The 14250-nt window shown below is 35.8% G+C and overlaps 2 protein-coding genes across 3 annotated transcripts; both read left to right on the top strand.

Annotated features, from left to right (window-relative positions):
* The first annotated feature begins 4227 nt into the window (after positions 1 to 4227).
* Positions 4228 to 8630, top strand: LOC147484693 (putative LRR receptor-like serine/threonine-protein kinase At3g47570). Its single transcript, XM_086581468.1, is given in 6 exon segments — positions 4228 to 5608; positions 5610 to 5805; positions 6418 to 6845; positions 7403 to 7580; positions 7765 to 7857; positions 8289 to 8630. Coding segments are annotated over 3 exon segments (1980 nt in total). The 5' UTR covers position 4228; the 3' UTR covers positions 6822 to 6845; positions 7403 to 7580; positions 7765 to 7857; positions 8289 to 8630.
* Positions 8631 to 8792: 162 nt separating this feature from the next.
* Positions 8793 to 12305, top strand: LOC147484692 (rhomboid-like protein 20). 2 transcript variants are annotated; one of them, XM_086581467.1, is made up of 6 exons: positions 8793 to 8902; positions 9119 to 9249; positions 9563 to 9720; positions 9839 to 9941; positions 10675 to 10800; positions 11712 to 12305. In XM_086581467.1, the coding sequence occupies exons 3-6, from the start codon at positions 9596 to 9598 to the stop codon at positions 11883 to 11885; spliced, it is 528 nt and encodes a 175-aa protein (XP_086437593.1). In that variant the 5' UTR covers positions 8793 to 8902; positions 9119 to 9249; positions 9563 to 9595; the 3' UTR covers positions 11886 to 12305. The 2 variants fall into 2 exon arrangements, with proteins under 2 accessions (XP_086437593.1, XP_086437592.1); XM_086581466.1 differs by lacking the exon at positions 9839 to 9941 and having other exon boundaries at positions 9119 to 9374.
* Positions 12306 to 14250: the final 1945 nt, after the last annotated feature.

Genomic DNA, 14250 nt, shown 5'->3' with positions numbered 1-14250 from the left:
AGCCAGGAAAGTGCGATAGAGAGATGGTAGTAGATATGACTTTCTCACATCTGTTATATTTCGTTGAGATGGCTTCTTCATTCACCTTAGGAGCAATTATTAGTGGCGTGACTAATTAATCATAACCCCCCTATTAATTGTGTGTTTCCTTTTTTGTTTTGGGTACGTTTACCCTTAGCTTTGATGGCTAGTTGGTCATAATATGGGAGTGAGCTTTGAATTGTCATAATGTGGACACCTTAGTTGTTGATGCCTAAGAAATTTATTATGCTGAAAGAAATTGATGATGTTTGAGGCTGTGCAGTTTAAGCATTAAGCGGTAGCTAATCAGTTAAGGAGTGCATAGCGATTAGGCCCAGTATTCGGAATATATCGGGGATTAATCAGAAACTAATCGGGTGATAATTCTAAATAAGATTTTCCATTCTCATAAGTAACCTATAACACATGCCACAAATAACTATTAGCTAATTAAATGCATATTGAAGTGAAATGAAAATGAGAAACATATCCAACAATTACCAAAATGCAATCATAGCCTAATTACATAGTCTACTGGTCAACATAAGTCAAATAAAAAACATATAAAATATGAAAAACACAAAGGCGTCAATGACTCCGCTAAAATTATATCATGGAAAAGTTGGTTTAAATTGGGTTTTATATATGATAGGTATTTTGTTGTATAACTTTATATATACAAAGCATGTTTTGAGAAAAACATAAAACAACAAACCCTTATACCTATTAATCGCCGTTTTTTTTAACACTTATTTGTGCTAAATCGCCCTATTAATTGGCATAAATTGGGCTATTAATCGATCCCGCTTAGATCAGGATTTTTTCTGCTAATCGTATCGGCCAAGTAGTTTATAGTGCTTATGCACCTATTAATCACCTATTAATCGCCTATTAAACTGCACAGGTTTGAGGTGTAGTAACCTATATTTAATAGTCTTTGTTGTTGATGCCTAAGAAATTTATTACGCTGAAAGAAATTGATGATGTTTGAGGTGTATTAACCTATATTTAATAGTCTTTAATGTGTAAAATCAGTAATTTAGTTGTTATTGAGAAGACCCTTCAAGGGTGTTCAACTCCATCTATATTGTACACGTGTTACTAAATTGGGATCTTAATTGCTTTTAATTAGGTTCCTAAGTTAGTACTTCAATTGTTATTTTGGCGGTATTTAAACTGGGATATTATTGATCGGTATTGATTGGGTTGCTGATGTAGGATAGAATACATATGTTATAGATGATTCTAGAATATTATTATTAGTAGTTAAATTATTTATTAATTTGTGTCAAATTAGAATTAGTATTAGTTTTTATTTTGTATTACTTAGAGTCAATAAACCATATCTATAAATATGGATTTTATAGTATTTTGTGAACTAACCCATCATGATTATTATAATTTGATTATTATTCAAGAATCTCTCAATTGAGTTATCTTTGTTATTATCTATCTTTCTACTCTAAATCTTAATCTGCTTCTTACTTATTGTTTTAATTCGTCTATTTTTCTTATCTTTCTTCTCCACTTCTCTACTAATTCTCTTCATTATTCTACATTAATTGGTATTCAGAGCCACACTTTCTCGATTACAATCTAGAAAGCGATCAATCACCACTTTATTTTTATTTGCCCACCATCTCATCACCATCAATTTTTTATTCATCATCAAATCGTTTCTAACCACTTTCACTTTCAACTCACATAAAAAAAAATCGTCCTCCACCCCTTCACCAAAAAAAAAAAAACGTCGTCTTTGAAAAAGTCTCAAGATCGAAATACTTTGAATTAGATTGCGAGCCATATATCAATACGAAGCTTGTTGAATCTAGTTTTTAAAAATAAAGCGGATACGCGTTTCGATATCGGAGTAAAAAGATATATCAGTTTTCGTGTAAAGTGTCAGATTTAGACAGATTTCGAGTTTGGAAAGAAAAACAAATAAAGATGAGTTCTTCTACCCACTCCTTATTATCACACCTTGATTTATGGTACACTAAGAGTGACATCATGATTTTTAATGCTCGTCACTCAATCTCGTCTCCATAGAGATCTTGTTCGTGATTGCAAAATTCAAGGAAAATCAATACAATGGTCTTTGGCTATGCACAATATAACTATGTTGCTTAATAAACTTTGTTGGTATCAGGTTCAAGACCTCATATTGCACCAACATGAAGGGGCATCACAACTTCCACCGTTGTGCTATTCAGCATAGTTAATTAACAAGTTTATGGATAATGAGTTGCCAATGCGGTCATGCGATCTGTTGGTACAATTGCTATCATTGATCTAGAGGAATCAACAAACTATGGAATGTGGAATCCGCAAAAGGAATGCAAAATGGTGTAAACCATGAAGAAATTAAAACAGAATAACTTTGTGGACAAACTACTATTTGGTGTCCACAAGACAGCAAGTACTAATTGGTGGAGTTGGTGCTTGAAAAAATTGTTTATTCTGTCCGAAAAAACTGTTTGTGCCCAAAAATGGTTTGGACCAATAAGAAGAGCTGTTGTTTATAATAGTTGAAATACAGCGAGTTCAAATATAGATCACCTTATCTTCCATTTCTGTTTGCTGATGGTATGGTTTGAATTGATTCATTAACTAACTGCTACTATTACAATGAGATTGGTCGGTTGAATCAAATGTTGGTCATTAATAATATCTTTCAAATTTTCAATGTATGTATCTTATATGGTTTTTAATGTTTATTTTTATAAAAAAAAAGGACCCAATTTAAACTTTTAAACACAAGATGGCTAGTACAGTAGTACTAGTTGGTAGTTCCGGTAACAAAAAGTAATCACACATCAAGACGTCAGTTACTGAAAAGTAAAAACACCAAGTCACCATCTCTGACTCTTTCCTGTCCTTTCTGTCTTCGTCCTCCATAATCATCCATTCAAATATTTATTATACTAAACTACTGTTGTAGATTTAAAACCAGTTGTTGCTCCTCTTCTATCAAAGGAAACTGACGGTTTTTTTAATGAAGATCTTGACAGGCAAGACCAAATTTGAAGTCTAAAAAAGTACACGTCGCAATGTAATGCTCCTATATATTACTACACCACATACCTTTTAGTTTATACAATTCGCAAAGATGATTTCAAACCTGCAGGCATTTACATTACTTTACTTTTACTTGATCTTCCTACTCTTTAACCAGTTGATGTGTATGGCCACCTCAGGAAATGAGACTGATCTTCACTCTCTAATCGCTATTAGAAATGGAATTCAAGGCGGCTTAAGCTCGTGGAACCAATCTTTTCATTTCTGTCAGTGGCAAGGCATTACATGCAGCAAGCGTCATCAAAGAGTCATAAGTTTGAATCTTTCCAGCCAGAGTTTGGTTGGATCGTTATCGCCTCATGTTGGAAACCTAAGTTTCCTAAGGGTCATCGACTTAAAGCACAATCAACTCTACGGTGAGATTCCACAAGAAATTGGTCGGTTGTTTCGTCTTCAAAAACTCGGAATGTGGAATATCCAAGGAGAAATTCCAGTCAATCTAACCCAATGTACTGAACTCAGGTACATTAGTTTAAGTTGGAACAAACTGTCAGGGATTATTCCGGCAAAGTTTGGCTCATTGTCAAAGCTTGTAGTCTTGATTATTGACAGCAGCAATCTGACAGGAGTGCTACCCCCTTCTTTAGATAATCTTTCGTCGCTTCAAATCTTCTCTACATGTGAAAATAATTTGGTTGGAAGTATTCCAGCCAGCTTTGGTAGACTGTTAAACTTAACATACTTCGATGTTGGAGTTAACAGACTGTCTGGTGAGGTCCCTTTAACAATTTTCAACATCTCATCCCTGAATAAATTAGGAATTTCCGTTAACCAATTTAGTGGTAGTCTTCCACAAGACATGGGCATCACTCTTCCTAATCTCGATGAATTCCTTGGGAGTGTAAATCAACTTTCTGGACTACTCCCAGTTTCTTTAGTTAACGCTTCTAAACTTCTAAACTTTGGTATTTCAACAAACAATTTCGAAGGACAAGTTCCTAAGGATTTTCAATTCCCTCAAACTATCGAATGGCTAAATCTCGGAAGCAATCAGCTAGGAACAGGAGAAGCTCATGATTTGAGTTTTATCACTTATTTGACCAACTCCAGTAATCTAAAGGAATTGAACTTGGACCAAAACAATTTTGGAGGTGTTTTCCCGATCTCTATTACCAATCTCTCCAACTGAATGGAGAAGTTGTATCTAGGAGGCAATCATATATCTGGAATTATCCCAGAAGGGATTGGGAACCTGGTCAATTTGTTTGTATTAAATCTCTGGTCTAATAACTTTTGCGGTAGTATTCCATCTTCTGTTGGAAAACTTCGTAGTTTACAGGGGTTATATATGTTCGAAAACAAATTATCAGGACCAATCCCATCTTCTCTCGCAAACAATACTAAATTGAATACGTTGTGGTTACATAGCAACAGACTGGAAGGAAACATTCCTTCAAATCTTGGTGTTCTTAGCCAATTGCAATACCTGTATCTGGACCAAAACAAACTAAATGGTACCCTACCAAAAGAGATCTTTAATATTCCCACTTTGCTTCATCTTAACTTCTCTATGAACAACCTAACTGGTTCCCTACCTTTAGAAGTAGGAAAACTAAAAAATCTTGTTGCACTGGATGCGTCTGGAAATAAGTTGTCTGGTTTAATACCTAATACTCTTGGTGAGTGTTTGAGTATGGAAAAGTTGTACTTGGACGATAATTTGTTTGAAGGGACAATTCCTCAATCTTTGAGTTCTTTAAAGATTGTCCAAGAGTTAGATTTATCAAGGAACAACTTGTTTGGTGGAATTCCAAAATATTTGGAGAACTTTCCGTATCTCCAGAGGTTGAATCTATCCTTCAATAAACTTGAAGGTGAGGTACCAGTGAAAGGAATCTTTAAAATTGCGGGCAATTTTTTAGTAGCTGGAAATTCTGATCTCTGTGGAGGTATACGTGAACTGCAATTGCCGCCATGCCCATTTAACAAATCTGAAAAACAAGGTGAAAAAAAGCATGGAAGGTTCGATCCTTCCAAAATGGCAATTATGATTAGTGTGGCCGTGTTCATTCTGTTGGCATCATGTTCTCTTATATTTTACCTGAGAAGAAAAAGTAAACTTAAAACAGCTTCTTCGCAATCATTCAGTGATCAACATGTTCAAGTCACTTATGGGGATCTTTTTCGAGTGACTGGTGAATTTTCTCCAGCTAATTTTGTTGGTTCAGGTGGATTTGGCAGTGTGTATAAGGGAATGCTCAACCAATATGAATCCGTTGTTGCTATCAAAGTGTTCAAACTTCAATTGAGAGGAGCACTAAAGAGTTTCATGGCAGAGTGTGAATCATTGCGTAATATCCGCCATCGAAATCTTGTTAAGATTCTAACCTCTTGCTCTAGCGTGGATTTTGAAGGAAATGAATTTAAAGCACTAGTCTTTGAGTTCATGCCAAATGGAAGTTTCGAGAAGTGGTTGCATCAAGAGATCAGTGAACAAGATGAAGAATCGAATTTGAACCTACTTCAAAGACTAAATGTCGCCATTGATGTTGCTTCTGCACTTAGCTATCTATCTTCATCACGAGTGCCACGTTTTGGTTATTCATCGTGATCTAAAGCCAAGCAATGTGCTTCTTGATGATGATATGGTAGCTCATGTTGGTGATTTTGGTTTAGCAAAGCTTATTTCGGGATCAATAGAGAACTTGCATGATAATCAAAGTACCTCAACAGTGGTAAAAGGATCTATTGGCTACGCTGCTCCAGGTAGGAATTTAAATATCGACATATGTGGATTTCAGTCCTTTTTTCCAATTCATAAATGCATTAAAATCATTATCTGGTATACTGCATTAGTTATAATCTTTATGTGCATCAACATTTTAGTGAAACTCAAATCTTTGTCTCTTTTTTATTCCCTTTGTTAAGTTCGACGTACACCGTTAAGACCCCCAGTTACACGAGCTTAAAGAGGGCCTTGTATTGTTGAATGTTTTCATCTCTGGAGCTTATAGCATATTTATTTAGATATCTTAAAAGAGGAAAAAGGAATGTTAAATTAGTGCGACTAAAGAGCTGTTAGAGATAATAAAACGATTAATTTGATCTAATTTCTTTTCAGTCTATGTTAGTGGAGTTAAAATTCAAAAGATCGAGGATGAAAGAACTATGGTTGTGGTGGTAATTAACCTAGTTTGTTTACTTCTTTCAATATCTTAACTGGCGATTGTGAGGAGCTTTTCAATCTCTATGTAGTATATTAATGGATATACGTAAAGCATTACGGTATTACTATTATATTAATTTTCTTTTTGTTGGCCAATGACACTTAATATATATATTTTTGTTACACTCTAGTGATTGATGTATATATTGCAGAATATGGTATGGGAGCTGATGCATCCACACAAGGTGATGTGTACAGTTATAGAATTTTGGTGTTGGAAATGTCCACAGGAAGGAGACCAACCGATAAGATGTTTACAAACGGTTTAAACCTCCATAACTATGCTAGCAACGGTTTGCAAGATCAACTTATAAAGATTGTAGATCCAATACTTCTATTTGAAGGAGATGACACTTTAGGAGATACTAATACCATGAGAATCAACAGTCATAGAAGAACAAAACTGCTAGAGTGCATGATTGCAATAGTCAGAATTGGGGTTGCATGTTCTGTGGAATCACCGTCAGAGAGAATGGATATTAGAGATGTCAGTAAAGAATTGCAGGCTATCAGAGACACATTTCTTGGTACAAGGGTTCACAGAGAACGTAACTGACTCCAACGACAGTTTAATTGAAAGGTAAAATCACATCTTTTACTAATAAATGAATATGAAAAGGAAAGAGAGAACATAAGAAATCATTGTTTTGCTCTGTAATTTTCCATTCGTTTATGTTCTTCTGAGATATTTACAATATAATGCTTGACTCTCGATTTGTAATGAATAGTTTATGAGTTTCAACGTCTGACGGTTATGGTTTTAAAATGACTGAAATTTAGGTTCTTCTTTTCCATCTTTTCATTTCAGAATGGGCACGTTCAGTATATGTTGTCGTGTTATGATGCGGAACTTTGCTATGATTGCTTCACAGACACCTTTCAAGCAAGGTATCAAAGTTTATCCTACATTTTCGTTTTCACAACAGATGATCTCATGTTGTCATTATTCTAATTCAACATTAATTTTAAAGACTCAAAACATCTAATTGTTTAAAGCTATAGAATGACGGATAGAAAATGACCAAAATGCTAGTACTTGCACTATTGACACTTTTCAGTGTATCCTTAGCTCATTTGAGTGGGTGTACGTACCTTCTGGAACTTATTTTGTTCATTGGATGTTTGCTCTGTTTTCAGGTATCCATCTCATTATTCACGGACACCAGTGATAGAGCAATGCGTGCACTGGGATAGGATAAGAGCACCACCAGTAGACATTCCCCCTCATAATGTTCATGCCTCGGATTGTTTAGACAAATTACATCCGGGGACCATGTTGAGATTCAGTGGAGAGGAAACAAAGAACTTCCTTATGGTGTGTTCATGACGTCTGAATTCTATGCTTTCTTGAAATTTATTGATTCGAAGCTGTACAAGACTACATTAAGTTTCCAATATTTAATCTACTTTCTCGAATTTTCTACCTCAATATTCTATACCAAGTTTATCCTTAAAACTAGAATAAAACAAATTTATTGAGTTAGTTGTTTGTGTTGTAGTACTTGTATGCTTCACAGGGTGGTGGTATGGTGTTGTTGGTCACCTGGAGACTTGCGATGAGATTGGAAGTCTCTGCTGTTGTCATAAGAGCAGTAAGAGAACTTATTTTTCTGATTCGATAAACTGAATTCAATTTCCCCATATGTTAGTGATAAGTTTCCTCTTCAAATGTTACGTGCACATATTTGCTTCTACTGTCTTGCAGTAAGAGTAATATGCCACCCTATAGCTTTTATTGTCTTGCGTGTTCATTTTGAGAACAGTTTCTCGACCAGGGAGGAGAAACCAGAATTCTCCTCCTTAATAATACACAAGGTCACGAGGCACCACTGGTTACAGTGTGTTGCTCATCATCAATAAATCAGGATGCCCAGTTGGGAGGGAACATGGTTGTAATTTTGGGAAAGAATGAGAACTAAAACTTTTCCATCTCATTTCTCTTGGTTTTTAGTTGTTAGTATAGTTCTTGTTTTACCGAAGGCTTAATTGATTAATTGTTACGTCTCATGCAAAATTATTTCAGTAGATACTTTCATAGTGGTATTCAACCAATATAGCCCTGGTTCACGGTGGAGACAAACAACCCTAAGCAGGAAAGACCACCAGGAAGTGGGCGAAGCAGAGGGATTTTATGGTGGAATCAGGAAACTTCACAAGAAGGAAGAAATCTCTGCGTGGAAGCATCTCTGACAACACCAGGTGCAGGTCTTACTGTTCTAATTGTGATTTTAATCATGTGAAGAGTCAAATGGTACATAAGAGCTGAGGAAAGCCCTGCACATATATGGGATTAAATACAGTATCATATACTTGTAGTTGAGTAGTATACAGTATCAAGATTAAATACAGTATCTCTCTTAGGAAATATATATTTATTTTTAAATCTTTCTCTTCCTCTGAGTTTTCAAACAAGAAGAAGAGATGAACGGCGGACCATCTGGTTTCCACATCCTTCTTAACAAACACCCTTTTTTTTATTTATTTATTTATTAATTGCTTCTACAATTTTGTTTTAATGGTTCAAATTTTTTATCTGATAATGCTCCAGTTCACGAGGCGTTTGTTATTGCATCTGCTCTTCTCACGATTTTAATTGGAGTTCGAGGTTCTTCTTCCAAACTCGGTTTATAATATCAGGTACTCTATTTCTGTTTAGAGATTTGGGTATTGATTAGATTGGAAATATATATTTTGATTCTTGGTTGTTGTTTATACTGAGTTGTGCATTGTTGTTTACCTAATTTCATGTCGTTTTGCTCCACGTGGCAGTCTGTTTGTGTTTTTGTAAAATAAAACTACACTTAAAGATCTCTTTACCTATGGACTGATTTTTTGTTTTTTTTTTGTTGACAGGACATCTTCGTCTATGGAGGTTATTTGTGTCTGTGTTTGCCTTTTCATCGACACCGGAATGGATGTTTGGACTGTATTTACTCTAATACTTCAGGGTATTTGAGAGGCAAATTGAGTCTAATAAATACTCGGTGAGTTATCTACCCCCACACGGTCCTTTGTTTGTCTCGATTTTTGTGCATGTTCACTCTGTTGAAAATTCATAGAGCCTTTACGCAAATAATGGTCCCTTGCTGGTCTATATGGTGCCTTGCAGGTTTTTTCTACTGTTGAAATATTAATGATAGAGATTCATATTGATGAGAAGTTTTAGTTTGTTGGACCATAGTGTGTGAAGAGTTCACCAGTCCTTTTTCTGAGCACTTAATTTTTTGATGGATTTCTTTATTAAAAGGATTGTAAAGCAATAAATTAGGGTGAAGTTTTATTTATTTGATTTTGGAGATCCTTCCTTGAACATGCTGGCATCTGGACCTTATGGTCTTATATTTTCTTCATTTGTACCATTCTACTTTGACATCCCAGTTTCGATTTCGACACAGTTTCACATTTTTGGGATTAACTTCTCTGACAAATCATTTGTATATTTGGCAGGTCTTCAGGTAAGTTGGTTCTATAACTACTTCATGGTTTTCCTTTTATCTATTCCTAGGTTGGCTCAACGTCAAATAGTTTTGTTCTCAACTAAATTCTAAATGTGCTTTTACTTTCACCTCACAGCACCTTTTATCATCGTGGAAAAGATCTATTCTGCCAGGAATATGTGGTGTTCTTGCCGGTCTTCTCTATAGTTCCAATATTTTTTGGCATATGCATGATCAAGGTTAGTTTATAGTTTTCCAATTGTTCTTAACCTTGTTTAGATAATTTAGCTGGGCAAATTCTGATATGGCAGTAGAAAGATTACTTAGATTTCCCTAGTAGGCTAGTCGCTAGCTTACTAGTTCTTCATTGAATGGAGCAACAGTTTTAGTCATTCAAACTATTTCATACAGAAGATCTATCAGGTCAAGCTGTACTTAGATACAATATTTCTATAATGCAGCTAATTGTAATTTTTCTAGTTACAACCATAAAAAAAATAAAAAAATAACTTTCTAGTTATCAGGAATGAAGAAAACATGACTCCAGAAAAAAGGTATTATAGATGGTTATAGGTCATCTTGTGGAGCTTCTTTTTCTTTTTCTAAATGAGAGATTTTATGTTATACCATAGGTTTTTTGTCGAGTTGCTCTGTTATATTGAGCAAACAGATCTCAGTAAAATCTTTAGATTGTGAACTGCACAGACTGTCTGATATGAAATTGGAACAACTATATTTGTAATAGCTAATTGATTATCTGGTTCTTATTGCAAAATTGATTCCTTTTTCATTTCACTTGAACAAGTAATTCCCAATGACCAAATGCCATACAGCTCCTAGGGTGCCATATGTATGCTATTTGCCATACTTGGAGCAGTGTTGTGGCTTTCTTTGTTAGTGCAACATGTGCATGTCCTAAACCTTTTACATCATCCTTGACAATGAAATTTGTTTATGGATTAACTTTTGCAGTTCCCAGAGTTTGTCAGTTCATTATTTTCAAGACTGTCTTGGCCCACTTTGGGAGGTTCATCACCTTCAGCATCAAGCGGGAATGTTATTGGAAATGTAGCAGCTTATACCGGCCGTGAAATGGAGGCAAGTACTGCTAGTAAATGATTTTTTTTTTGCTGTTTGTCACTTGTGGAGAACTTATGGATTAGCTTTGTTTTATTGCACAGAACTATATTCTTGCATTGTGTATGTTAATATTATTACCATGTGAAGTCCTTATTCAAATTTATGTCTGACATTGGCTCCTCTTTAAATGTTGAAGAATCTTAATTTATCTTTAGGCTCTTGCAGATCTTCATTTGCTGCATTGATGTTTAAATTTTGGTGCTTATATTACTGACTTATAATGAGCTGATGGGAGAAATGTTGCTTTTGTCTTCTGTCTTGTGTTTTTTCTTTCCTTTGTAACTTGTACTATAGGATATCTCATCCTATTTCTTTATGCTCTGGATATATATATAAAACTATACTTTACCGATAAAAAAAAAAAAACATATCACATCTAATGCTCCATCATCCTGCTGCAAGAATTTCACTTTCATATGTTCCACTTGCATTTTGATATGGTTCAAATTCCTGGGACACTATGATATTGTGACCGTCAGGCATTTCGGTTTCCTTTGTTGGATGTTCCCCAGTTAGTGCTTTACTGGAAGAATTTTTTTATTCGCCACTTGTCTTGGACTCCATTTTGCTTGGTCTTGTGCCGTGTTTGCGGTTGACCCAAATGATTCTTTTGGGCTTTGTCAATGGCTTTCCGCGGTATAGCTTTATGGACAAGTATTACTAGACTTATAATAAATGGCGGGCACTGTGGTTTTCACTGTTGGATTGCCTAAATTATGTAATGGATTCTTGTTTGGTATAATAATAACATTACTAAGAATAGCAATAACAATAACAATGAAAACAATAATTGGTTATCGCAATGGTTCCATTCCTTTTGTACTTCCTCATCTCTTATTCTGTCCTTCTAACCTATTTTCTTGGTTCAGGGAAATTATCCTTCCGCTGCTCCTCTGGCTTCTACCGTGGAGCCATCTGACAATTCGATCGCAACACTGGTTTCAATGGGCTTTGACAGGAACTCAGCAAGACAGGCACTTGTACAGGTCAGAAACGACGTCAATGTGGCTACAAACATCCTTCTTGAAGCACAATCTCACTAATTCAAACCCTGGTCAGTAGGGGATAAAAAGAGAAATGGGTTTTCAAATTCGCAATGCTAACTGAATCCTGTTTGCTGGGATAAGAACCATCAAACAAGCATAGTCATCCACTTTTGAACCACATTGGCCGACTCAGTAACTGTCCAGGGGATTCTGGTTTGGTTTCCTTTTTGGTTTGGCTGTTTCGCTGCATATATGCATGGTGCGAGATCATTATTTCACATACACTAATGATTTACAGAGCTTAGGGAGAAACTATGTAATCAGTTTGGTACTTTGGTGGAGTCATTTCTTCATCTGGAAGAGATTTGATTTTGTATAGAGATTTGAACGATGTGGTTCTTTATTGCCATTGTCAATTGGTATTAATTCAATTCATGAACTCCTAATAAGATTATATGAGGGAATATTTGTTTATCAGTCTAGATGCTTTCATTTATCATTCTGCCATAACATCTAAATTCTCCATCTATTTAGCTTACATGAGTAACAGCTTTTGGCACTCGGCATTGTTGATGCTCACCATGTGCTCGTACGTCTGTAACATCAAATGTTCTACTTCGAATCCGTAGAAAAGCGGGGTCACAATGTATGCTCCTGTACAACGCCCCAGGACTGCTTCTTGAGATTCAGATTATTATTATTTTGGAATGTTCAAAAATGGAAGTGGAATAGATTCAATAGAAGCAAATGCATTATAAAGAAGAACAATGTAGTATCATTTGTATGTTGTATTTCTGAATGCAAATAAAGTCAGGCGTATTGTACATCCCGATTATCAATTTGTAGTTGCATCATTTTTGTTCTATATGCATTTATCAGAGAGATGTTCCATTGTTCTTCACGATTCACACAAAATCTCATTCAGCGATTCATTACTAGTACTAGTAGTTACCTTACCCAGCACTTTTTAGAAAAGCGTGAAATAATTGTATCTCATTATTTTTATTAGTTTTTGATTGTTTTGTGTTGGTAATTAGTTAAATAGATTAATTATCAGGGTCATCGGAATTGGTATAGGTCTTAGACATGGTGGGCACTAACAGAGAAGAATATAATAAAGGGAATGAGTAGGAAGAAAAAAGGGAGTTTTAACTTTTAAGCCCTTTTTGCCCGCTCCCAAGTCGATTAACCTCGCTCTGTTTGTAGATACTGGATTCATACTAATAGAGTCTAGAGGTTAATTGATTACTTTGTGTTGATATAGATGAATTATTGGGGTCATTGGAATTTGGTTTAGGACTTAGGGATCAACGATAGCATTTTCTAGATTACTACGACAAAGTCGGCACGAGAGTGTGTATTGGGGGGGGGTTGTTTTGAGGGGTGGGAAAATATGAGATTTTTTATATGTATCCCCAATTAGAAAAACTTGCTCTACTTGTGGATTATATGGAAAATACTGATTTCCCACTCCTAGAGTCTAGAGGTTTGTGCTGAAGGAGCATAAAGGTTTAGCAGTGTGCCTTGGATGCTCACTGGAAATATTCTTGTAGGTTATTAGTTCTTGTTATGTGGAGAGTAATCAGAGTCTAATAGAGGTATATTCGTCCGTTATTGTGCCCTTCGTAAAATATAAGATCCGCGTAATGAATATTAACTTCTATTCTGGTCCAACAATCGTGCTTTCCTGGGCTACAAAAGTACAAATCGGTGTCACTTTTCAGGATAGCTATGACTACAGGAGGGCGAGCGGAACATTTATCATTATCAGGAACGGGAGACGTAATCGCCTTATGTATGTATCTATCACGCATTGTGTTTGAATCATACTTGTGAAAAGATTTATGGCCGTCAAGTACCGGTGACTGCCATGAGACCAGATAGACGAGGGCCTTTTCTTCCGACAATCGAGAACCAAACAAAGAAGAAAACCTGGTGAGAGGAGGGAGGTTGACTATTTTTTTAGTTAAGGGATGTGAAGTAGTTGCATCTCTGAATTCCCATGAACTGTAACAAACCAACCAAAAGAAGTACCACAAATACGACGTCCTAGTAACTCCGGTATGTCAAGTTTATATATTCTTCCATCCAAAATACTGAACAAACCAAGTAAGCCATCATGACAGTAGTTACCTTCTTGGCCAGGCACGACGACATAGGGAACTATTAACCATGGTAAACAACCTCTGTGACGGAGTTCTGTACCTGAAGCTAACCTCCAAGACGTGCAGACAACCAAAACGGATCAAATCCTGAAGAGAAAGGCATTTTCTTAATGAATCTAGGAGATCACCATGAAGTTCACTCCAGCCTGGCAATGCCTACATAATCCAAATTCCATACCCAGTACATTTGCAGAAAACCGACCCCAAAGCAAAAGGTTGCGGTTAGCTCCGCTTGTTACCAATTTATTCCCAACCTT

The sequence above is a fragment of the Coptis chinensis genome, chromosome 8, assembly GCF_015680905.1.
Source record: "Coptis chinensis isolate HL-2020 chromosome 8, ASM1568090v1, whole genome shotgun sequence".
Taxonomy (NCBI): Eukaryota; Viridiplantae; Streptophyta; class Magnoliopsida; order Ranunculales; family Ranunculaceae; genus Coptis; species Coptis chinensis.
This window is presented reverse-complemented; position numbering and strand designations above follow the sequence as displayed.